Here is a 24,446-nt window from a genome sequence, read left to right as displayed (position 1 = left end):
CCCAGCACCCTAATTCTGCTTCCTTACAGCCGGAACTGGAATCGCTGCTTCGTCACCTGGTCATATATATATATATATATACAAGGTTTATGCCAGGAGAATGCGACCTGGAAGCGCTAGTGCTGGCAACTGCAACCATCATTAGTAGGTGTCCTGTCACCTTCTATATCACTGTATGTCTCCTTATTGTACAACGCTGCAGTATATGCCGGTGATACAGTGTAATCTGTAGAGAGCAGGGACCTCTCACCTTCTGTATCACTGTATGTACTGTTACCATGGTATAGTCTGTATGTCCCCTTATTGTACAGCGCTGCAGTATATGCCGGTGATACAGTGTAATCTGTAGTGAGTGGGGACCTCTCACCTTCTGTATCACTGTATGTACTGTTACCATGGTATAGTCTGTATGTCCCCTTATTGTACAGCGCTGCAGTATATGCCGGTGATACAGTGTAATCTGTAGTGAGCGGGGACCTCTCACCTTCTGTATCACTGTATGTACTGTTACCATGGTATAGTCTGTATGTCCCCTTATTGTACAGCGCTGCAGTATATGCTGGTGATACAGTGTAATCTGTAGTGAGCGGGGACCTTTCACCTTCTGTATCACTGTATGTACTGTTACCATGGTATAGTCTGTATGTCCCCTTATTGTACAGCGCTGCAGTATATGCAGGTGATACAGTGTAATCTGTAGTGAGCGGGGACCTCTCACCTTCTGTATCACTGTATGTACTGTTACCATGGTATAGTCTGTATGTCCCCTTATTGTACAGCGCTGCAGTATATGCCGGTGATACAGTGTAATCTGTAGTGAGCGGGGACCTCTCACCTTCTGTATCACTGTATGTACTGTTACCATGGTATAGTCTGTATGTCCCCTTATTGTACAGCGCTGCAGTATATGCCGGTGATAGAGTGTAATCTGTAGTGAGCGGGGACCTCTCACCTTCTGTATCACTGTATGTACTGTTACCATGGTATAGTCTGTATGTCCCCTTATTGTACAGCACTGCAGTATATGCTGGTGATACAGTGTAATCTGTAGTGAGCGGGACCTCTCTCCTTCTGTATCACTGTATGTACTGTTACCATGGTATAGTCTGTATGTCCCCTTATTGTACAGCGCTGCAGTATATGCCGGTGATAGTGTAATCTGTAGTGAGCGGGGATCTCTCACCTTCTGTATCACTGTATGTACTGTTACCATGGTATAGTCTGTATGTCCCCTTATTGTACAGCGCTGCAGTATATGGTGGTGATATAGTGTAATCTGTAGTGAGCGGGGACCTCTCTCCTTCTGTATCACTGTATGTACTGTTACCATGGTATAGTCTGTATGTCCCCTTATTGTACAGCGCTGCAGTATATGCCGGTGATAGTGTAATCTGTAGTGAGCGGGGGTCTCTCACCTTCTGTATCACTGTATGTACTGTTACCATGGTATAGTCTGTATGTCCCCTTATTGTACAGCGCTGCAGTATATGCTGGTGATACAGTGTAATCTGTAGTGAGCGGGGACCTCTCACCTTCTGTATCACTGTAAGTACTGTTACCATGGTATAGTCTGTATGTCCCCTTATTGTACAGCGCTGCAGTATATGCCGGTGATACAGTGTAATCTGTAGTGAGCGGGGACCTCTCACCTTCTGTATCACTGTATGTACTGTTACCATGGTATAGTCTGTATGTCCCCTTATTGTACAGCGCTGCAGTATATGCCGGTGATACAGTGTAATCTGTAGTGAGTGGGGACCTCTCACCTTCTGTATCACTGTATGTACTGTTACCATGGTATAGTCTGTATGTCCCCTTATTGTACAGCGCTGCAGTATATGCCGGTGATACAGTGTAATCTGTAGTGAGCGGGGACCTCTCACCTTCTGTATCACTGTATGTACTGTTACCATGGTATAGTCTGTATGTCCCCTTATTGTACAGCGCTGCAGTATATGCCGGTGATACAGTGTAATCTGTAGTGAGCGGGGACCTCTCACCTTCTGTATCACTGTATGTACTGTTACCATGGTATAGTCTGTATGTCCCCTTATTGTACAGCGCTGCAGTATATGCTGGTGATACAGTGTAATCTGTAGTGAGCGGGGACCTCTCACCTTCTGTATCACTGTATGTACTGTTACCATGGTATAGTCTGTATGTCCCCTTATTGTACAGCGCTGCAGTATATGCCGGTGATACAGTGTAATCTGTAGTGAGCGGGGACCTCTCACCTTCTGTATCACTGTATGTACTGTTACCATGGTATAGTCAGTATGTCCCCTTATTGTACAGCGCTGCAGTATATGCTGGTGATTCAGTGTAATCTGTAGTGAGCGGGGACCTCTCACCTTCTGTATCACTGTATGTACTGTTACCATGGTATAGTCTGTATGTCCCCTTATTGTACAGCGCTGCAGTATATGCCGGTGATACAGTGTAATCTGTAGTGAGCGGGGACCTCTCACCTTCTGTATCACTGTATGTACTGTTACCATGGTATAGTCTGTCCCCTTATTGTACAGCGCTGCAGTATATGCCGGTGATACAGTGTAATCTGTAGTGAGCGGGGACCTCTCACCTTCTGTATCACTGTATGTACTGTTACCATGGTATAGTCTGTCCCCTTATTGTACAGCGCTGCAGTCTATGCCGGTGATACAGTGTAATCTGTAGTGAGCGGGGACCTCTCACCTTCTGTATCACTGTATGTACTGTTACCATGGTATAGTCTGTATGTCCCCTTATTGTACAGCGCTGCAGTATATGCTGGTGATACAGTGTAATCTGTAGTGAGCGGGGACCTCTCACCTTCTGTATCACTGTATGTACTGTTACCATGGTATAGTCTGTATGTCCCCTTATTGTACAGCGCTGCAGTATATGCCGGTGATATAGTGTAATCTGTAGTGAGTGGGGACCTCTCACCTTCTGTATCACTGTATGTACTGTTACCATGGTATAGTCTGTATGTCCCCTTATTGTACAGCGCTGCAGTATATGTCGGTGATACAGTGTAATCTGTAGTGAGCGGGGACCTCTCGCCTTCTGTATCACTGTATGTACTGTTACCATGGTATAGTCTGTATGTCCCCTTATTGTACAGCGCTGCGGTATATGCCGGAGATACAGTGTAATCTGTAGTGAGCGGGGACCTTTCACCTTCTGTATCACTGTATGTACTGTTACCATGGTATAGTCTGTATGTCCCCTTATTGTACAGCGCTGCGGTATATGCCGTGATACATTGTAATCTGTAGTGAGTGGGGACCTCTCACCTCCTGTATCACTGTACTGTTACCATGGTATAGTCTGTACATGGTATAGTCTGTATGTCCCCTTATTGTACAGCGCTGCGGTATATGCCGGTGATACAGTGTAATCTGTAGTGAGCAGGGACCTCTCACCTTCTGTATCACTGTATGTACTGTTACCATGGTATAGTCTGTATGTCCCCTTATTGTACAGCGCTGCAGTATATGCCGGTGATACAGTGTAATCTGTAGTGAGCGGGGACCTCTCACCTTCTGTATCACTGTATGTACTGTTACCATGGTATAGTCTGTATGTCCCCTTATTGTACAGCGCTGCAGTATATGCCGGTGATACAGTGTAATCTGTAGTGAGTGGGGACCTCTCACCTTCTGTATCACTGTATGTACTGTTACCATGGTATAGTCTGTATGTCCCCTTATTGTACAGCGCTGCAGTATATGCTGGTGATACAGTGTAATCTGTAGTGAGCGGGGACCTCTCACCTTCTGTATCACTGTATGTACTGTTACCATGGTATAGTCTGTATGTCCCCTTATTGTACAGCGCTGCAGTATATGCCGGTGATACAGTGTAATCTGTAGTGAGCGGGGACCTCTCACCTTCTGTATCACTGTATGTACTGTTACCATGGTATAGTCAGTATGTCCCCTTATTGTACAGCGCTGCAGTATATGCCGGTGATACAGTGTAATCTGTAGTGAGCGGGGACCTCTCACCTTCTGTATCACTGTATGTACTGTTACCATGGTATAGTCAGTATGTCCCCTTATTGTACAGCGCTGCAGTATATGCCGGTGATACAGTGTAATCTGTAGTGAGTGGGGACCTCTCACCTTCTGTATCACTGTATGTACTGTTACCATGGTATAGTCTGTATGTCCCCTTATTGTACAGCGCTGCAGTATATGCCGGTGATACAGTGTAATCTGTAGTGAGCGGGGACCTCTCACCTTCTGTATCACTGTATGTACTGTTACCATGGTATAGTCTGTATGTCCCCTTATTGTACAGTGCTGCAGTATATGCCGGTGATACAGTGTAATCTGTAGTGAGCGGGGACCTCTCACCTTCTGTATCACTGTATGTACTGTTACCATGGTATAGTCTGTATGCCACCTTATTGTACAGCGCTGCAGTATATGCCGGTGATACAGTGTAATCTGTAGTGAGCGGGGACCTCTCACCTTCTGTATCACTGTATGTACTGTTACCATGGTATAGTCTGTATGTCCCCTTATTGTACAGCGCTGCAGTATATGCTGGTGATACAGTGTAATCTGTAGTGAGCGGGGACCTCTTACCTTCTGTATCACTGTAAGTACTGTTACCATGGTATAGTCTGTATGTCCCCTTATTGTACAGCGCTGCAGTATATGCTGGAGATACAGTGTAATCTGTAGTGAGCGGGGACCTCTCACCTTCTGTATCACTGTATGTTCCTGTTACCATGGTATAGTCTGTATGTCCCCTTATTGTACAGCACTGCAGTATATGCCGGTGATACAGTGTAATCTGTAGTGAGTGGGGATTTCTCACCTTCTGTATCACTGTATGTACTGTTACCATGGTATAGTCTGTATGTCCCCTTATTGTACAGCGCTGCAGTATATGCCGGTGATACAGTGTAATCTGTAGTGAGCGGGGACCTCTCACCTTCTGTATCACTGTAAGTACTGTTACCATGGTATAGTCTGTATGTCCCCCTTATTGTACAGCACTGCAGTATATGCCGGTGATACAGTGTAATCTGTAGTGAGCGGGGACCTCGCACCTTCTGTATCACTGTATGTACTGTTACCATGGTATAGTCTGTATGTCCCCTTATTGTACAGCGCTGCAGTATATGCCGGTGATATAGTGTAATCTGTAGTGAGCGGGGACCTCTTACCTTCTGTATCACTGTAAGTACTGTTACCATGGTATAGTCTGTATGTCCCCTTATTGTACAGCGCTGCAGTATATGCTGGTGATACAGTGTAATCTGTAGTGAGCGGGGACCTTTCACCTTCTGTATCACTGTATGTACTGTTACCATGGTATAGTCTGTATGTCCCCTTATTGTACAGCGCTGCAGTATATGATGGTAATACAGTGTAATCTGTAGTGAGCGGGGACCTCTCACCTTCTGTATCACTGTATGTACTGTTACCATGGTATAGTCTGTATGTAGGGTTACCACCCGTCCGGGATTACTCCGGACAGTCCGGTAATTAAGACCGGCGTCCGGAGTCCGGGCGGGTGGCTTTCCCGGACTATACATAGTCCGGGAATAACCCGCCCGCCGCCGCCGCCGCCCCCTCGTCTCCCCGCTCCCCCGCTGCCCTGCTCCCGTCCCCTCACGTCTCCCCCGCTGTGTATGCGGGAGAGACGTGCTGCTGCGGTGCTGCATATGCTGCTGGACCGCTAGCCAATGGCCGCTCGCGGTCCAGCAGCCACCAGTTGATTGGCTGCTGGACCGCGAACGGCCATTGGCTAGCGGTCCAGCAGCGGGAGTTAGAAACGTTAAAATCATTCAGCACAGCAGCACGTCTCTCCCGCGAATACAGCGGGGGAGACGTGAGGGGACGGGCAGGCAGGCACAGGCACACTGACAAGCCTGTCTGCCTCCCGCAGGCGGGGGAGGGGGTTTCTATCCCCCTTGGCAACGAGCACACTGGCACAGATCAATCCCCCTCGGCAACGAGCACACTGGCACAGATCAATCCCCCTCGGCAACGAGCACACTGGCGCAGATCAATCCCCCTCGGCAACGAGCACAGAGGCACAGATCTATCCCCCTCGGCAACGAGCACAGAGGCACAGATCAATCCCCCTCGGCAACGAGCACAGAGGCACAGATCAATCCCCCTCGGCAACGAGCACACTGGCACAGATCAATCCCCCTCGGCAACGAGCACACTGGCACAGATCTATCCCCCTCGGCAACGAGCAGAGGCACAGATCTATCCCCCTCGGCAACGAGCACAGAGGCACAGATCTATCCCCCTCGGCAACGAGCAAATTCAGTCCACCTTGGCATCGGCATGAAGCCCCTGGCATTGAGCATATAGGTAAGTGGCACTTATGTGTCAAATGTGTATGGTGTGTTATATAGTATGACATGGGCATTGCTTAGTGTTATATAGTATGACATGGGCATTGCGGTGTTATATAGTATGACATGGGCATTGCGGTGCTATATAGTATGTCAAGGGCATTGCGTAGTGTTATATAGTATGTAATGGGCATTGCAGTGTTATATAGTATGTAATGGGCATTGCGGTGTTATATAGTATGTCATGGGCATTGCGGTGCTATATAGTATGTCAAGGGCATTGCGTAGTGTTATATAGTATGTAATGGGCATTGCAGTGTTATATAGTATGTAATGGGCATTGCGGTGTTATATAGTATATCATGGGCATTACGGTGTGTTATATAGTATGTAATGGGCATTGCAGTGTTATATAGTATGTAATGGGCATTACGGTGTGTTATATAGTATGTAATGGGCATTACGGTGTGTTATATAGTATGTCATGGGCATCATGTGTGGGCTTATGAGTAATCGGAATTACAAAGTTCATTAAAACGTGCAATGGGCATTACGGTGTGTGGCATAAAATGTAATGGCCATTATGGCATGTGGTATACTATATAATGGGTGTGCGGTGTGTCAGCATTATGACAAAAATTTTGCTGCGCGCCTTCGGCGCGCACTGTCCATGTTTTCCATCCTGTGCAAAAATTTGGTTGAGTCCTGGCATAATGTGTAATGGCCATTGCAGTACATGGAATAATACATCGTGATTGGCATCACGATGTGTGGCATAACTTGTAATGGCCATTATGGCATGTGGTATACTATATAATGGGTGTGCGGTGTGTCGGCATTATGTCAAAAATTTTGACGCGCGCCTTCGGCGCGCACTGTCCATGTTGTCCATCCTTTGCAAAAAAATTGTTGAGTCCTGGCATAATATGTAATGGCCATTGCAGTACATGGCATAACACGTAATTGGCATCACGATGTGTGGCATAACTTGTAATGGCCATTATGGCATGTGGTATACTATATAATGGGTTTGCGGTGTGTCGGGATTATGTCAAAAATTTGACGCGCGCCTTCGGCGCGCACTGTCCATGTTGTCCATCCTGTGCAAAAATTCTGTTGAGTCCTGGCATAATGTGTAATGGCCATTGCGGTATATGGCATAACACGGAATTAGCATCACGATGTGTGGCATAACTTGTAATGGCCATTAATGTATGTGATATAACATGTAACTGGAATTATGGTATGCAAAATCAAGAATGAAATGGAAGCAAAGGTTTAAAAAAAAATCAACATAAGGCGGGTCTGGGGGCGGGTCTGGGGGTGGGGCTGGGATGGGTCAGTGGGTGTGTCAAGGGGCGGGCCAATGTCCGGGAATCTCTCAACAAAAAGGTGGTAACCCTATGTCCCCTTATTGTACAGCGCTGCAGTATATGCCGGTGATACAGTGTAATCTGTAGTGAGCGGGGACCTTTCACCTTCTGTATCACTGTATGTACTGTTACCATGGTATAGTCTGTATGTCCCCTTATTGTACAGCGCTGCAGTATATGCCGGTGATACAGTGTAATCTGTAGTGAGCGGGGACCTCTCACCTTCTGTATCACTGTATGTACTGTTACCATGGTATAGTCTGTATGTCCCCTTATTGTACAGCGCTGCAGTATATGATGGTAATACAGTGTAATCTGTAGTGAGCGGGGACCTCTCACCTTCTGTATCACTGTATGTACTGTTACCATGGTATAGTCTGTATGTCCCCTTATTGTACAGCGCTGCAGTATATGCTGGTGATACAGTGTAATCTGTAATGAGCGGGGACCTCTCACCTTCTGTATCACTGTATGTACTGTTACCATGGTATAGTCTGTATGTCCCCTTATTGTACAGCGCTGCAGTATATGCCGGTGATACAGTGTAATCTGTAGTGAGCGGGGACCTCGCACCTTCTGTATCACTGTATGTACTGTTACCATGGTATAGTCTGTATGTCCCCTTATTGTACAGCGCTGCAGTATATGCCGGTGATATAGTGTAATCTGTAGTGAGCGGGGACCTCTTACCTTCTGTATCACTGTAAGTACTGTTACCATGGTATAGTCTGTATGTCCCCTTATTGTACAGCGCTGCAGTATATGCTGGTGATACAGTGTAATCTGTAGTGAGCGGGGACCTTTCACCTTCTGTATCACTGTATGTACTGTTACCATGGTATAGTCTGTATGTCCCCTTATTGTACAGCGCTGCAGTATATGCCGGTGATACAGTGTAATCTGTAGTGAGCGGGGACCTTTCACCTTCTGTATCACTGTATGTACTGTTACCATGGTATAGTCTGTATGTCCCCTTATTGTACAGCGCTGCAGTATATGATGGTAATACAGTGTAATCTGTAGTGAGCGGGGACCTCTCACCTTCTGTATCACTGTATGTACTGTTACCATGGTATAGTCTGTATGTCCCCTTATTGTACAGCGCTGCAGTATATGCCGGTGATACAGTGTAATCTGTAGTGAGCGGGGACCTTTCACCTTCTGTATCACTGTATATACTGTTACCATGGTATAGTCTGTATGTCCCCTTATTGTACAGCGCTGCAGTATATGCCGGTGATACAGTGTAATCTGTAGTGAGCGGGGACCTCTCACCTTCTGTATCACTGTATGTACTGTTACCATGGTATAGTCTGTATGTCCCCTTATTGTACAGCGCTGCAGTATATGATGGTAATACAGTGTAATCTGTAGTGAGCGGGGACCTCTCACCTTCTGTATCACTGTATGTACTGTTACCATGGTATAGTCTGTATGTCCCCTTATTGTACAGCGCTGCAGTATATGCTGGTGATACAGTGTAATCTGTAGTGAGCGGGGACCTCTCACCTTCTGTATCACTGTATGTACTGTTACCATGGTATAGTCTGTATGTCCCCTTATTGTACAGCGCTGCAGTATATGCCGGTGATACAGTGTAATCTGTAGTGAGCGGGGACCTCTCACCTTCTGTATCACTGTATGTACTGTTACCATGGTATAGTCTGTATGTCCCCTTATTGTACAGCGCTGCAGTATATGATGGTAATACAGTGTAATCTGTAGTGAGCGGGGACCTCTCACCTTCTGTATCACTGTATGTACTGTTACCATGGTATAGTCTGTATGTCCCCTTATTGTACAGCGCTGCAGTATATGCTGGTTATACAGTGTAATCTGTAGTGAGCGGGGACCTCTCACCTTCTGTATCACTGTATGTACTGTTACCATGGTATAGTCTGTATGTCCCCTTATTGTACAGCGCTGCAGTATATGCCGGTGATACAGTGTAATCTGTAGTGAGCGGGGACCTCTCACCTTCTGTATCACTGTATGTACTGTTACAATGGTATAGTCTGTATGTCCCCTTATTGTACAGCGCTGCAGTATATGATGGTAATACAGTGTAATCTGTAGTGAGCGGGGACCTCTCACCTTCTGTATCACTGTATGTACTGTTACCATGGTATAGTCTGTATGTCCCCTTATTGTACAGCGCTGCAGTATATGCCGGTGATACAGTGTAATCTGTAGTGAGCGGGGACCTCTCACCTTCTGTATCACTGTATGTCCCCTTATTGTACAGCGCTGCAGTATAGGCTGGTGATACATTGTAATCTGTAGTGAGCGGGGACCTCTCACCTTCTGTATCACTGTATGTACTGTTACCATGGTATAGTCTGTATGTCCCCTTATTGTACAGCGCTGCAGTATAGGCTGGTGATACATTGTAATCTGTAGTGAGCGGGGACCTCTCACCTTTTGTATCACTGTATGTACTGTTACCATGGTATAGTCTGTATGTCCCCTTATTGTACAGCGCTGCAGTATATGCCGGTGATATAGTGTAATCTGTAGTGAGCGGGGACCTCTCACCTTCTGTATCACTGTATGTACTGTTACCATGGTATAGTCTGTATGTCCCCTTATTGTACAGCGCTGCAGTATATGCCGGTGATACAGTGTAATCTGTAGTGAGCGGGGACCTCTCACCTTCTGTATCACTGTATGTACTGTTACCATGGTATAGTCTGTATGTCCCCTTATTGTACAGCGCTGCAGTATATGCTGGTGATACAGTGTAATCTGTAGTGAGCGGGGACCTCTCACCTTCTGTATCACTGTATGTACTGTTACCATGGTATAGTCTGTATGTCCCCTTATTGTACAGCGCTGCAGTATATGCCGGTGATACAGTGTAATCTGTAGTGAGCGGGGACCTCTCACCTTCTGTATCACTGTATGTACTGTTACCATGGTATAGTCTGTATGTCCCCTTATTGTACAGCGCTGCAGTATATGCTGGTGATACAGTGTAATCTGTAGTGAGCGGGGACCTCTCACCTTCTGTATTACTGTATGTACTGTTACCATGGTATAGTCTGTCCCCTTATTGTACAGCGCTGCAGTATATGCTGGTGATACAGTGTAATCTGTAGTGAGCGGGGACCTCTCACCTTCTGTATCACTGTATGTACTGTTACCATGGTATAGTCTGTATGTCCCCTTATTGTACAGCGCTGCAGTATATGCTGGTGATACAGTGTAATCTGTAGTGAGCGGGGACCTCTCACCTTCTGTATCACTGTATGTACTGTTACCATGGTATAGTCTGTATGTCCCCTTATTGTACAGCGCTGCAGTATATGCCGGTGATACAGTGTAATCTGTAGTGAGCGGGGACCTCTCACCTTCTGTATCACTGTATGTACTGTTACCATGGTATAGTCTGTATGTCCCCTTATTGTACAGCGCTGCAGTATATGCTGGTGATACAGTGTAATCTGTAGTGAGCGGGGACCTCTCACCTTCTGTATTACTGTATGTACTGTTACCATGGTATAGTCTGTCCCCTTATTGTACAGCGCTGCAGTATATGCTGGTGATACAGTGTAATCTGTAGTGAGCGGGGACCTCTCACCTTCTGTATCACTGTATGTACTGTTACCATGGTATAGTCTGTATGTCCCCTTATTGTACAGCGCTGCAGTATATGCCGGTGATATAGTGTAATCTGTAGTGAGCGGGGACCTCTCACCTTCTGTATCACTGTATGTACTGTTACCATGGTATAGTCTGTATGTCCCCTTATTGTACAGCGCTGCAGTATATGCTGGTGATACAGTGTAATCTGTAGTGAGCGGGGACCTCTCACCTTCTGTATCACTGTATGTACTGTTACCATGGTATAGTCTGTATGTCCCCTTATTGTACAGCACTGCAGTATATGCCGGTGATACAGTGTAATCTGTAGTGAGCGGGGACCTCTCACCTTCTGTATCACTGTATGTCCCCTTATTGTACAGCGCTGCAGTATAGGCTGGTGATCCATTGTAATCTGTAGTGAGCGGGGACCTCTCACCTTCTGTATCACTGTATGGCCCTTATTCTGGTTGGTGCGGTCAGAGCCGCACACGGGGCTCCGACCGCACAAACCAAGGGCCGCCCACCAGACGGATCGCCACGGCCGTCCTTACACGGACGGCTGGCGATCCGCACAAAAATGGTGGAGGCGTACGCCTCCACCATGGTGGGAGCTGCCCCCTGCATTCGATGGTCGTCGACCATCGAAGGCAGGGCCGCACGCCGCGGCAGCTCCCGCAAGCTGAGACCACACGGACAATCGTCCGTGTGGTAGCTTGTATGGGGGCTGAAAGCTGACATCCGGCGACGTCAGCTTTCCGCCCCCATGTCATGGTAATGAGGGCGTCATGCCCTCATTACCATGCATACGCCCCGCGTTTGCATGGGAACGCCCATGAAACGCGGGGCGTACACATAGGGAAATGAGGGCATGATGCCTCTCACGCCCCTATACGCCCCCTTTGCGGCGGACGAAAGACGTCTGCGGCGAAGGGGGCTGCACATGCGCAGAATGACCTCTGCGCATGTGCAGACCAAAAACATCGGCGGTACGGCCGCACGCGGGCCGTACCGTGCCGATTAGAATAAGGGCCAATGTACTGTTACCATGGTATAGTCTGTATGTCCCCTTATTGTACAGCGCTGCAGTATAGGCTGGTGATACATTGTAATCTGTAGTGAGCGGGGACCTCTCACCTCCTGTATCACTGTATGTACTGTTACCATGGTATAGTCTGTATGTCCCCTTATTGTACAGCACTGCAGTATATGCCGGTGATACAGTGTAATCTGTAGTGAGCGGGGACCTCTCACCTTCTGTATCACTGTATGTCCCCTTATTGTACAGCGCTGCAGTATAGGCCGGTGATACAGTGCAATCTGTAGTGAGCGGGGACCTCTCACCTTCTGTATCACTGTATGTACTGTTACCATGGTATAGTCTGTATGTCCCCTTATTGTACAGCGCTGCAGTATATGCTGGTGATACAGTGTAATCTGTAGTGAGCGGGGACCTCTCACCTTCTGTATCACTGTATGTACTGTTACCATGGTATAGTCTGTCCCCTTATTGTACAGCACTGCAGTATATGCCGGTGATACAGTGTAATCTGTAGTGAGCGGGGACCTCTCACCTTCTGTATCACTGTATGTACTGTTACCATGGTATAGTCTGTATGTCCCCTTATTGTACAGCACTGCAGTATATGCTGGTGATACAGTGTAATCTGTAGTGAGCAGGGACCTCTCACCTTCTGTATCACTGTATGTACTGTTACCATGGTATAGTCTGTATGTCCCCTTATTGTACAGCGCTGCAGTATATGCTGGAGATACAGTGTAATCTGTAGTGATCGGGGACCTCTCACCTTCTGTATCACTGTATGTACTGTTACCATGGTATAGTCTGTATGTCCCCTTATTGTACAGCACTGCAGTATATGCTGGTGATACAGTGTAATCTGTAGTGAGCGGGGACCTCTCACCTTCTGTATCACTGTATGTACTGTTACCATGGTATAGTCTGTATGTCCCCTTATTGTACAGCGCTGCAGTATATGCTGGTGATACAGTGTAATCTGTAGTGAGCGGGGACCTCTCACCTTCTGTATCACTGTATGTCCCCTTATTGTACAGTGCTGCAGTATATGCCGGTGATACAGTGTAATCTGTAGTGAGCGGGGACCTCTCACCTTCTGTATCACTGTATGTACTGTTACCATGGTATAGTCTGTATGTCCCCTTATTGTACAGCGCTGCAGTATATGCTGGTGATACAGTGTAATCTGTAGTGAGCGGGGACCTCTCACCTTCTGTATCACTGTATGTACTGTTACCATGGTATAGTCTGTCCCCTTATTGTACAGCGCTGCAGTATATGCTGGTGATACAGTGTAATCTGTAGTGAGCGGGGACCTCTCACCTTCTGTATCACTGTATGTACTGTTACCATGGTATAGTCTGTATGTCCCCTTATTGTACAGCACTGCAGTATATGCCGGTGATACAGTGTAATCTGTAGTGAGCAGGGACCTCTCACCTTCTGTATCACTGTATGTACTGTTACCATGGTATAGTCTGTATGTCCCCTTATTGTACAGTGCTGCAGTATATGCCGGTGATATAGTGTAATCTGTAGTGAGCGGGGACCTCTCACCTTCTGTATCACTGTATGTACTGTTACCATGGTATAGTCCGTATGTCCCCTTATTGTACAGCGCTGCAGTATATGCCGGTGATACAGTGTAATCTGTAGTGAGCAGGGACCTCTCACCTTCTGTATCACTGTATGTACTGTTACCATGGTATAGTCTGTATGTCCCCTTATTGTACAGCACTGCAGTATATGCCGGTGATACAGTGCAATCTGTAGTGAGCGGGGACCTCTCACCTTCTGTATCACTGTATGTACTGTTACCATGGTATAGTCTGTATGTCCCCTTATTGTACAGCGCTGCAGTATATGCTGGTGATACAGTGTAATCTGTAGTGAGCGGGGACCTCTCACCTTCTGTATCACTGTATGTACTGTTACCATGGTATAGTCTGTATGTCCCCTTATTGTACAGCGCTGCAGTATATGCTGGTGATACAGTGTAATCTGTAGTGAGTGGGGACCTCTCACCTTCTGTATCACTGTATGTACTGTTACCATGGTATAGTCTGTATGTCCCCTTATTGTACAGCGCTGCAGTATAGGCTGGTGATACATTGTAATCTGTAGTGAGCGGGGACCTCTCACCTTCTGTATCACTGTATGTACTGTTACCATGGTATAGTCTGTATGTCCCCTTATTGTACAGCGCTGCAGTATATGCTGGTGATACAGTGTAATCTGTAGTGAGTGGGGACCTCTCACCTTCTGTATCACTGTATGTACTGTTACCATGGTATAGTCTGTCCCCTTATTGTACAGCGCTGCAGTAAAGCTGGAATTTATGACTTGAATGACTGGTTGAACCTTTGCTTTCTTATCTAGCTATGCCGTCAGTGAACTTTTGCAAAAATATGGCCGTGGCAGTAAGTAACTAGAAAAATCTCTGAATACTGTATCCCTCCGCTACGTACAAAATACAGGTCCATTTCGGAATGGGTCTATAAATGGAGTTTATGCCTGGGTTTAGTTTTGGATTAGTAGTCTGGATAGACAGCGATTGTTGCGGCTGGTTTTAGCGTTTGGTGTTTGAATTGACCAATGTCCGTGTTCTGCAGGGAGAGTATACAGGTGCGATTATTATACATGGCGTATTACAGGCCTGGCCAACCTGTGGCTCTCCAGATGTTGTCAAACTACAAATCCCATCATGCCTTGCCACAGTTTTGCTATAAGGGAGTGTTAAAACTGTGTCAAGGCATGCTGGGATTTGTAGTTTCACAACCTCTGGAGAGCCACAGGTTGGCCTGTCCTGGCGTATTATCTGTCACTAGTTCCCACCCCCCCAATATGACGATACCACTTAGCCATAGTATCCGCAACGGCGGCCATACTGAGCAATGCTTGAATTGTTTTGTTGCTCGCCACCTAGTGGTAGGACTGCAGGAGGCACCGTTTGTGCCACCATCACACATTCATTCGCAGCCGTGCGGAGGAATTCGCCAAACGATTTTTCAGCGTTGCATGTGGACCAGAATAAGGCCCGGGTGAGAAGCCGCACCCCTGCACCCCCTGTAATTAAAAAATGTCAGGTATCCTTATGAGGTGGAAAAAGTTAAAGTACAGTGGATTAGATTTCAACTCTTTCTGCTGCCCACTGTCTTCACAAATAGGAGCGGACAGAGGGTGAAGACAGTGGGCAGCAGAAAGAGTTGAAATCTAATCCACTGTACTTTAACTTTTTCCACCTCATAAGGATACCTGACATTTTTTATGCTAGCATTTATGCTTGTGTATTAATACCATCCTTTACCACCAACGGGTATTATTTGTGATTAAGTATCTGTACCTGGTTAATTCACATATATTTTTTTGTAAAATTACTTTCTGACAATACGAAACATACCAGTAGTACAGACTTCTCACAGACACTGGACACACCATCAGCTGGGCCTATGTTGGACCCTATTTAATCATTTGTTAACAACATATGATTACTGAATAACACCACTTTTCGGCCACCCTATCGATATTAATTCATGGCAATTTGTCTTTATGCTGATAAAAATACGTTATTAATTTTGAGTGGCCCACCCCTGTTTTGTTTTTCCATTTTTGTTTTTTCATCGAAAAATGTAAAAAATTCTTAAAACATTTTTTCACGCATTTAATTCTCTATGGCAAACTATGCACTATATGTAAACATAGAGTTAGCATTATTTTTAAAAAAATAATTGGAAATAAAAGTTAAGTTTTACTTCACTCATTCAACACCATCATTTACTCAAAAGTGTGCCTCCAAAAAGGAATCCTTTCTGTGAACAGTGGCCCTCTACTTGTGGACCACTGTTTCCCTGTGTTTAAGTATACTAGTACTTGATTCCTGGGGGCACCTCCAACACTTAATACTGTCTATATTTGTTAAGACTCAATAGTATTGAAGTTGGTTCTATAACTACATTGTACTAAACTCTTTGTCCTGTGCGGGGTACTATCTCTATTCGCCCCCTGTAGCACCTACCTGTCTGACCTACACAGCAGACATGTGGGTGCGGAATGTTCTGACATAACTTATTTCTTTGGCTGTCGACATGATTGGGTTAATGCAGCAGTTTTCCCTTGCGGCCACCACTAGGGATCACAAAACAGAGAGATTCAATTGTTGCTGCTATAGACACCCGTTAGCCGCGGAGGTGACTTTTCTTCTCACCGCCTCCTGAGGTGTGAGAAACAATCTGTGCAAATTCCGTGGTTTGGAAGCTCGAAAGCCCCGGGTGATAAAATCAGCGACATCGCTGGTTATTAACCACCCCCTCTGTCGCGACCTCATTTACACAATCGTCCTGTGTGTGTGTGTGCGCCGGACATCTTTGGGCCCGGAGTCTTCTGGATTTCAAGAGAAATTGGGTGACCGATCGGATGGTTTATAAAATAATTTTGGCACCTTTTAAATGTCCTTAGACTTAATTCAGGATGAGCCGCTATGCTCAACGTAACACCGTCTGTTTATACACCTATAAAGCAATAGGCAACAATTGAATTGCTCTGATAGGAGTAAAAAAAAAAAAAAAACGCTTGAATAAGCCCCGACGTCTGTCAACATTATTTTCATGTCGACTCGTTCACTGCCCAGCCAGGTGCCCCGATCTACACATATGAAGCTGCCGAGCAGCGTTTATTGTTATCTGAGTCGGCCGCTCTGTGGACACGTCGGTCAGGTGTGCGCCCAGCGTTCACGTACAATTGTGGAAAGAGACGATCCCAAACCCTCTGTTCTGCATGTAATGTTTTTGTTGTCTGTCTGGAATTTTTGGCTGTGATTCACCTGGTTCTCTGCCTGTGGGGCGATGATCACACGTGACATCTGCTGATCTCAGAACAATTCCGTCTTTTCGGGGGAATTTCCCAGACGTTCAGAAGCCAGATGCCGTCGGTCACAGGACTGAGGGTCCTTCATAAGCTGCAATGGTGCAATCTCCAGCTCCTGTTACCTCAGCGGCCTGTCCTCCGTAACGACTCCTTGTTAGCGTTATGAGAATTATTAACTAACCGTACGTCATCACTGGGTTTGTATCCAGCATTGACATACAGTGGTCGACCCAAAAAGGTTGACATGCATTAAGTTGACTGACAGAAGATAGTCCCGAGCAAAAGGTCGACATATGTAACGGGTACCCTCTCATGGCTCGCTTTTCTGTTCCCAATTGGGAGTCCACGTGAATGATAAAGTATCACAAAATGAAGGAAAAAAAAATGTGAAAAACAACAGTTGACATTTTGCCTGTGTCGACCTATTGCTGTAGATCTATCATCCAGATACCGTAGCTTCCTTCTACCTGAGACCATGTCTGAAGCGGGAGTGGCACCGGCGAGGACATGTTTACACCCCTTAGCCGAGTTCCCCCGGCCTTTTCCGTGTTGACACAAGGCCCGTTTGACCAGTTTGGTCGGTTTTTTTACTTCCGCTCTCTATTGGGCCGGATCCAAAGCTTCTGGAGATGCACAGACTCTCCCCAATGTGTGGAGCGTAGTTAACCCTTCCATTGCTGGCGGAGTTTCCAGTCTCTCATGTAATGGAAGGGGGGGGGTATAGGCCGGGCACTGAGGGCGAGCGGGGAACCCTGTCTGGTACACAGAGGCTCTGAGAAAGATGAAAAGGAGAAACGATCAGGGAGAGTTTCCAAAGAGAGAAGTGAAGGAACCAGGTCGGGGTGAGACGGAGGTGGGAGGGTCACCAGGAAGAGAGTGGAGGCCGGGTGACGGGAGGGAGCGAGCGCAGGAAAGGAGGAATAAGGGGCCGATGACGGGACATGAGGAGAATCAGAGGAGATTGGAGGAAATGGGTAAGAGAGCGAGACCGAGCGCCCGCAGTGGTCTCCGGTAATGAAGGAGTTAATAATCAGACTTGACAAAGATTTGAGCGCAGAGGTTTAATTTACCACGGATGACGCAGGGTCTTTTTTTTATTTTTTGTTACTCAGCAGTCCCTCAATTTTAACTCTTCCATCTCCAAAGTGGTTGGCTCTGAGTAAGGCGCCGGTGCCGCAAAGGGTTAATCTCTTGGTGAGGAAATGGGGTGTGGGGCAGGTATCAGACAGGGGTGGGCAGACGTAGTCTATATAAAGAACCCTTGGCAGCTGCTAGAATATTGAAATGCGAGCCGTTATAGTTATTTCAGACTGGGAAATTGGGCCAGGGGTGGATGGGGGGGATGTGGGGGGAGAGTAGCGTAAAAGATGGGGCGGGCGCTGTGATGGCAATATAAGGGGGTTCATGGAAAAGTTTAGGGCGTACTCCCTGCCATGTGAATGCAGAACAAACAGCTGAGGGGTTGCACTGCACAGCGGCCTATGCATTGGGTCTGGTCCATTGAATACGATTATATGATGATTATTTGGGGCGTTGACATTTTCAATTAACCGAGGTCAGTTTCGCATGACGACAGCGGCCCCTTTGGACATGGTACCGCCCTGCGTAACCGACCCACAGAACTGCCGACGGCCCATGTTACCAGTCATTGTCTGACATCTGACCATAAAGAAGAAGGTGAAGAAGCCCCCTTCACATGTATAATACATCCAAAATAATCGTTTTGTCAGAGCACCGGCCCCCGCACGTGTCGGCGGACATTTTGTACAGAAGTTCTCATTAAGGGCGAGATGTACTAAGCTTTGATAAGTGATAAACCACCAACCATTCAGCTCCTAACTGACATTTTTCAAGCACACAGTGAAATGGCAGTTGAGAGCCGATTGGCTGGTGGTTTGTCACTCTCCATTTTATCACTTTTCAAGCTTAGTACATCTGGCCCTAAAAGTGAACATTCACAACTGGCGGCTTAGTAATTTCATTCTCATTAATATTGGTTCAGCCACAAAATGGCTGCCTCCATCTCCATACACAAGAGGCCGCTACAGTCTGGCACCTTTGTTGTTCCCATATATAAACGGTATAATAATAAGGCATTAATGCATTTGCTAAACCCAGTGTGCAGAAAAATGGTGCAGTTACCCATAGCAACCTATTTTATTCCCTGACCGTAATCTATAAGAATAATTTACGTCTCTCAGAGCTGTACTGCAATAGGCCTGAGGTGGTGCCACAGATAAACTCCGCCTCCCCCAATACCCCAGACTGCAGGTAGCGCAGCAGGTGGAGGTGGCACTCTCCGGGGAATGTAAAAATGGTGTCACAAAATATGGGAGATTGTGCAGCACAGAGGAAGGCCTGGAGAGGTGTATAGGAGACTGGTGCAGCACAGAGGAAGGCCTGGAGAGGTGTATAGGAGACTGGTGCAGCACCGAGGAAGGCCTGGAGAGGTGTATAGGAGACTGGTGCAGCACCGAGGAAGGCCTGGAGAGGTGTATAGGAGACTGGTGCAGCACCGAGGAAGGCCTGGAGAGGTGTATAGGAGACCGGTGCAGCACTGAGGAAGGCCTGTGGAGGTGTATAGGAGAATGGTGCAGCACTGAGGAAGGCCTGGAGAGGTGTATAGGAGAATGGTGCAGCACTGAGGAAGGCATGTGGAGGTGTATAGGAGGCCGGTGCAGCACTGGGGATGGCCTGGGGAGGTGTATAGGAGGCCGGTGCAGCACAAGGAGACGAGGTGATGTGGGACAATGTACGTTACATCAGGGATCCCCCGGAGACGTCTGATATTGGGGGGCAGGTATAATACCCCAGTGATGGTATTGGAGGTATAACCATGCAGCACGTTATATATCTTCTTTCTTGCATTTCTCAGCAGGAGCAGAATTCCTTCTCACCCCCAGAGAGCCCGGGGCAGAACTGCACCGCACCCTCCCCCTCCCTGCTCCATGTCCTGGGGCCACGGCCTCACAAGATGGAAGAGGAGCCCGTCAGGCTGCCGGCACACCTGCGTGAGTACCTGTCACTATGCTCCGCCTCCCGGTCTATAGTGTAATGTAGAACCCAGTGTGCTAGCCAATCACACGGAGTCGTCCAGACATTGTCCGGGGGTGTGCCCCCATCTCAGGAGTATACTCTACATTCTGCTCCATTTCATTGTTTCTTATCCTGCGTCATCCTGCCCCACAGTGTGAGGTGTATGGAGGTATACAGGCTGTGTGGTGGTGTGTGAGGTATATGGAGGTATACAGGCTGTGTGGTGGTGTATGGGGGTACACTGACTGTGTGAGGTGTATGGGGGTACACTGACTGTGTGAGGTGTATGGGGGTACACTGGCTGTGTGAGGTGTATGGGGTTACACTGGCTGTGTGGTGGTGTGTGAGGTGTATGGAGGTATACAGGCTGTGTGGTGGTGTGTGAGGTATATGGAGGTATACAGGCTGTGTGGTGGTGTGTGAGGTATATGGAGGTATACAGGCTGTGTGGTGGTGTGTGAGGTGTATGGAGGTATACAGGCTGTGTGGTGGTGTGTGAGGTGTATGGAGGTATACAGGCAGTGTGGTGGTGTGTGAGGTATATGGAGGTATACAGGCTGTGTGGTGGTGTATGGAGGTATACAGGCTGTGTGGTGGTGTGTGAGGTATATGGAGGTATACAGGCTGTGTGGTGGTGTGTGAGGTGTATGGAGGTATACAGGCTGTGTGGTGGTGTGTGAGGTATATGGAGTTATACAGGCTGTGTGGTGGTGTGTGAGGTATATGGAGGTATACAGGCTGTGTGGTGGTGTGTGAGGTGTATGGAGGTATACAGGCTGTGTGGTGGTGTGTGAGGTATATGGAGTTATACAGGCTGTGTGGTGGTGTGTGAGGTATATGGAGTTATACAGGCTGTGTGGTGGTATGTGAGGTATATGGAGGTATACTGGCTGTGTGGTGGTGTGAGGTATATTGAGGTACACTGGCTGTGTGGTGGTGTGTGAGGTATATGGAGGTATACTGGCTTTGTGGTGGTGTGTGAGGTATATGGAGGTATACTGGCTGTGTGGTGGTGTGTGAGGTGTGTGGTGGTGTGTGAGGTATATGGAGGTATACAGGCAGTGTGGTGGTGTGAGGTATATGGAGGTATACAGGCTGTGTGAGGTATATGGAGGTATACAGGCTGTGTGGTGGTGTGAGGTATATTGAGGTATGCAGGCTATGCGGTGGTGTGAGGTGTATGGAGGTATACAGGCTGTGTGGTGGTGTGTGAGGTATATGGAGGTATACAGGCTGTGTGGTGGTGTGTGAGGTATATGGAGGTATACAGGCAGTGTGGTGGTGTGTGAGGTATATGGAGGTATACAGGCTGTATGGTGGTGTGTGAGGTATATGGAGGTATACAGGCAGTGTGGTGGTGTGTGAGGTATATGGAGGTATACAGGCAGTGTGGTGGTGTGTGAGGTATATGGAGTTATACAGGCTGTATGGTGGTATGTGAGGTTTATGGAGTTATACAGGCGGTGTGGTGGTGTGAGGTATATGGAGTTATACAGGCTGTGTGGTGGTGTGTGAGGTATATGGAGGTATACTGGCTTTGTGGTGGTGTGTGAGGTATATGGAGGTATACTGGCTGTGTGGTGGTGTGAGGTATATTGAGGTACACTGGCTGTGTGGTGGTGTGTGAGGTGTACGGAGGTATACAGGCGGTGTGGTGGTGTGTGAGGTGTACGGAGGTATACAGGCAGTGTGGTGGTGTATGGAGGTATACAGGCTGTGTGGTGGTGTGTGAGGTATATGGAGGTATACAGCCTGTGTGGTGGTGTGTGAGGTATATGGAGGTATACTGGCTGTGTGGTGGTGTGAGGTATATTGAGGTATACAGGCTATGTGGTGGTGTGTGAGGTGTGTGGTGGTTTGTGAGGTGTACGGAGGTATACAGGCGGTGTGGTGGTGTGTGAGGTGTAAGGAGGTATACAGGCTGTGTGGTGGTGTGTGAGGTATATGGAGGTATCCTGGCTTTGTGGTGGTGTGTGAGGTATATGGAGGTATACTGGCTGTGTGGTGGTGTGTGAGGTGTGTGGTGGTGTGTGAGGTATATGGAGGTATACAGGCAGTGTGGTGGTGTGAGGTATATGGAGGTATACAGGCTGTGTGAGGTATATAGAGGTATACAGGCTGTGTGGTGGTGTGAGGTATATTGAGGTATGCAGGCTATGCGGTGGTGTGAGGTGTATGGAGGTATACAGGCTGTGTGGTGGTGTGTGAGGTATATGGAGGTATACAGGCTGTGTGGTGGTGTGTGAGGTATATGGAGGTATACAGGCAGTGTGGTGGTGTGTGAGGTATATGGAGGTATACAGGCTGTATGGTGGTGTGTGAGGTATATGGAGGTATACAGGCAGTGTGGTGGTGTGTGAGGTATATGGAGGTATACAGGCAGTGTGGTGGTGTGTGAGGTATATGGAGTTATACAGGCTGTATGGTGGTATGTGAGGTTTATGGAGTTATACAGGCGGTGTGGTGGTGTGAGGTATATGGAGTTATACAGGCTGTGTGGTGGTGTGTGAGGTATATGGAGGTATACTGGCTTTGTGGTGGTGTGTGAGGTATATGGAGGTATACTGGCTGTGTGGTGGTGTGAGGTATATTGAGGTACACTGGCTGTGTGGTGGTGTGTGAGGTGTACGGAGGTATACAGGCGGTGTGGTGGTGTGTGAGGTGTACGGAGGTATACAGGCAGTGTGGTGGTGTATGGAGGTATACAGGCTGTGTGGTGGTGTGTGAGGTATATGGAGGTATACAGCCTGTGTGGTGGTGTGTGAGGTATATGGAGGTATACTGGCTGTGTGGTGGTGTGAGGTATATTGAGGTATACAGGCTATGTGGTGGTGTGTGAGGTGTGTGGTGGTTTGTGAGGTGTACGGAGGTATACAGGCGGTGTGGTGGTGTGTGAGGTGTATGGAGGTATACAGGCTGTGTGGTGGTGTGTGAGGTATATGGAGGTATACAGGCTGTGTGGTGGTGTGTGAGGTATACAGGCTGTGTGGTGGTGTGAGGTATATGGAGGTATACAGGCTGTGTGGTGGTGTGTGAGGTATACAGGCTGTGTGGTGGTGTGTGAGGTATATGGAGGTATACTGGCTGTGTGGTGGTGTGAGGTATATGGAGGTATACTGGCTTTGTGGTGGTGTGTGAGGTGTATGGAGGTATACTGGCTGTGTGGTGGTGTGAGGTATATTGAGGTATACAGGCTGTGTGGTGGTGGTGTGTGAGGTATATGGAGGTATACAGGCTGTGTGGTGGTGTATGGGGGTACACTGACTGTGTGAGGTGTATGGGGGTACACTGACTGTGTGAGGTGTATGGGGGTACACTGGCTGTGTGAGGTGTATGGGGTTACACTGGCTGTGTGGTGGTGTGTGAGGTGTATGGAGGTATACAGGCTGTGTGGTGGTGTGTGAGGTATATGGAGGTATACAGGCTGTGTGGTGGTGTATGGAGGTATACAGGCTGTGTGGTGGTGTGAGGTATATGGAGGTATACAGGCTGTGTGAGGTATATGGAGGTATACAGGCTGTGTGGTGGTGTGAGGTATATTGAGGTATGCAGGCTATGCGGTGGTGTGAGGTGTATGGAGGTATACAGGCTGTGTGGTGGTGTGTGAGGTATATGGAGGTATACAGGCTGTGTGGTGGTGTGTGAGGTATATGGAGGTATACAGGCAGTGTGGTGGTGTGTGAGGTATATGGAGGTATACAGGCTGTATGGTGGTGTGTGAGGTATATGGAGGTATACAGGCAGTGTGGTGGTATATGGAGGTATACAGGCAGTGTGGTGGTGTGTGAGGTATATGGAGTTATACAGGCTGTATGGTGGTATGTGAGGTTTATGGAGTTATACAGGCGGTGTGGTGGTGTGAGGTATATGGAGTTATACAGGCTGTGTGGTGGTGTGTGAGGTATATGGAGGTATACTGGCTTTGTGGTGGTGTGTGAGGTATATGGAGGTATACTGGCTGTGTGGTGGTGTGAGGTATATTGAGGTACACTGGCTGTGTGGTGGTGTGTGAGGTGTACGGAGGTATACAGGCGGTGTGGTGGTGTGTGAGGTGTACGGAGGTATACAGGCTGTGTGGTGGTGTATGGAGGTATACAGGCTGTGTGGTGGTGTGTGAGGTATATGGAGGTATACAGCCTGTGTGGTGGTGTGTGAGGTATATGGAGGTATACTGGCTGTGTGGTGGTGTGAGGTATATTGAGGTATACAGGCTATGTGGTGGTGTGTGAGGTGTGTGGTGGTT

The 24,446-nt window shown here is 47.6% G+C and overlaps 1 protein-coding gene across 2 annotated transcripts in view; it reads left to right on the top strand.

Moving 5' to 3' along the window:
• ETV6 (ETS variant transcription factor 6) overlaps positions 1-24,446 on the top strand; it is a 50,617-nt gene that overhangs the window by 5,478 nt on the left and 20,693 nt on the right. The window contains exons 1-2 of one of the 2 annotated variants that reach the window (XM_083180921.1): positions 86-144; positions 20,043-20,178. In XM_083180921.1, the coding sequence (XP_083037047.1) occupies positions 20,142-20,178 (37 nt within the window). In that variant the 5' untranslated portion in view covers positions 86-144; positions 20,043-20,141. Of the gene's footprint in view, positions 1-85; positions 145-20,042; positions 20,179-24,446 lie in introns of those variants that run through there. The other variant, XM_083180920.1, reaches the window with a different exon arrangement.

The sequence above is a fragment of the Crinia signifera genome, chromosome 4, assembly GCF_055691185.1.
Source record: "Crinia signifera chromosome 4, ASM5569118v1, whole genome shotgun sequence".
Taxonomy (NCBI): domain Eukaryota; kingdom Metazoa; phylum Chordata; class Amphibia; order Anura; family Myobatrachidae; genus Crinia; species Crinia signifera.
This window is presented reverse-complemented; position numbering and strand designations above follow the sequence as displayed.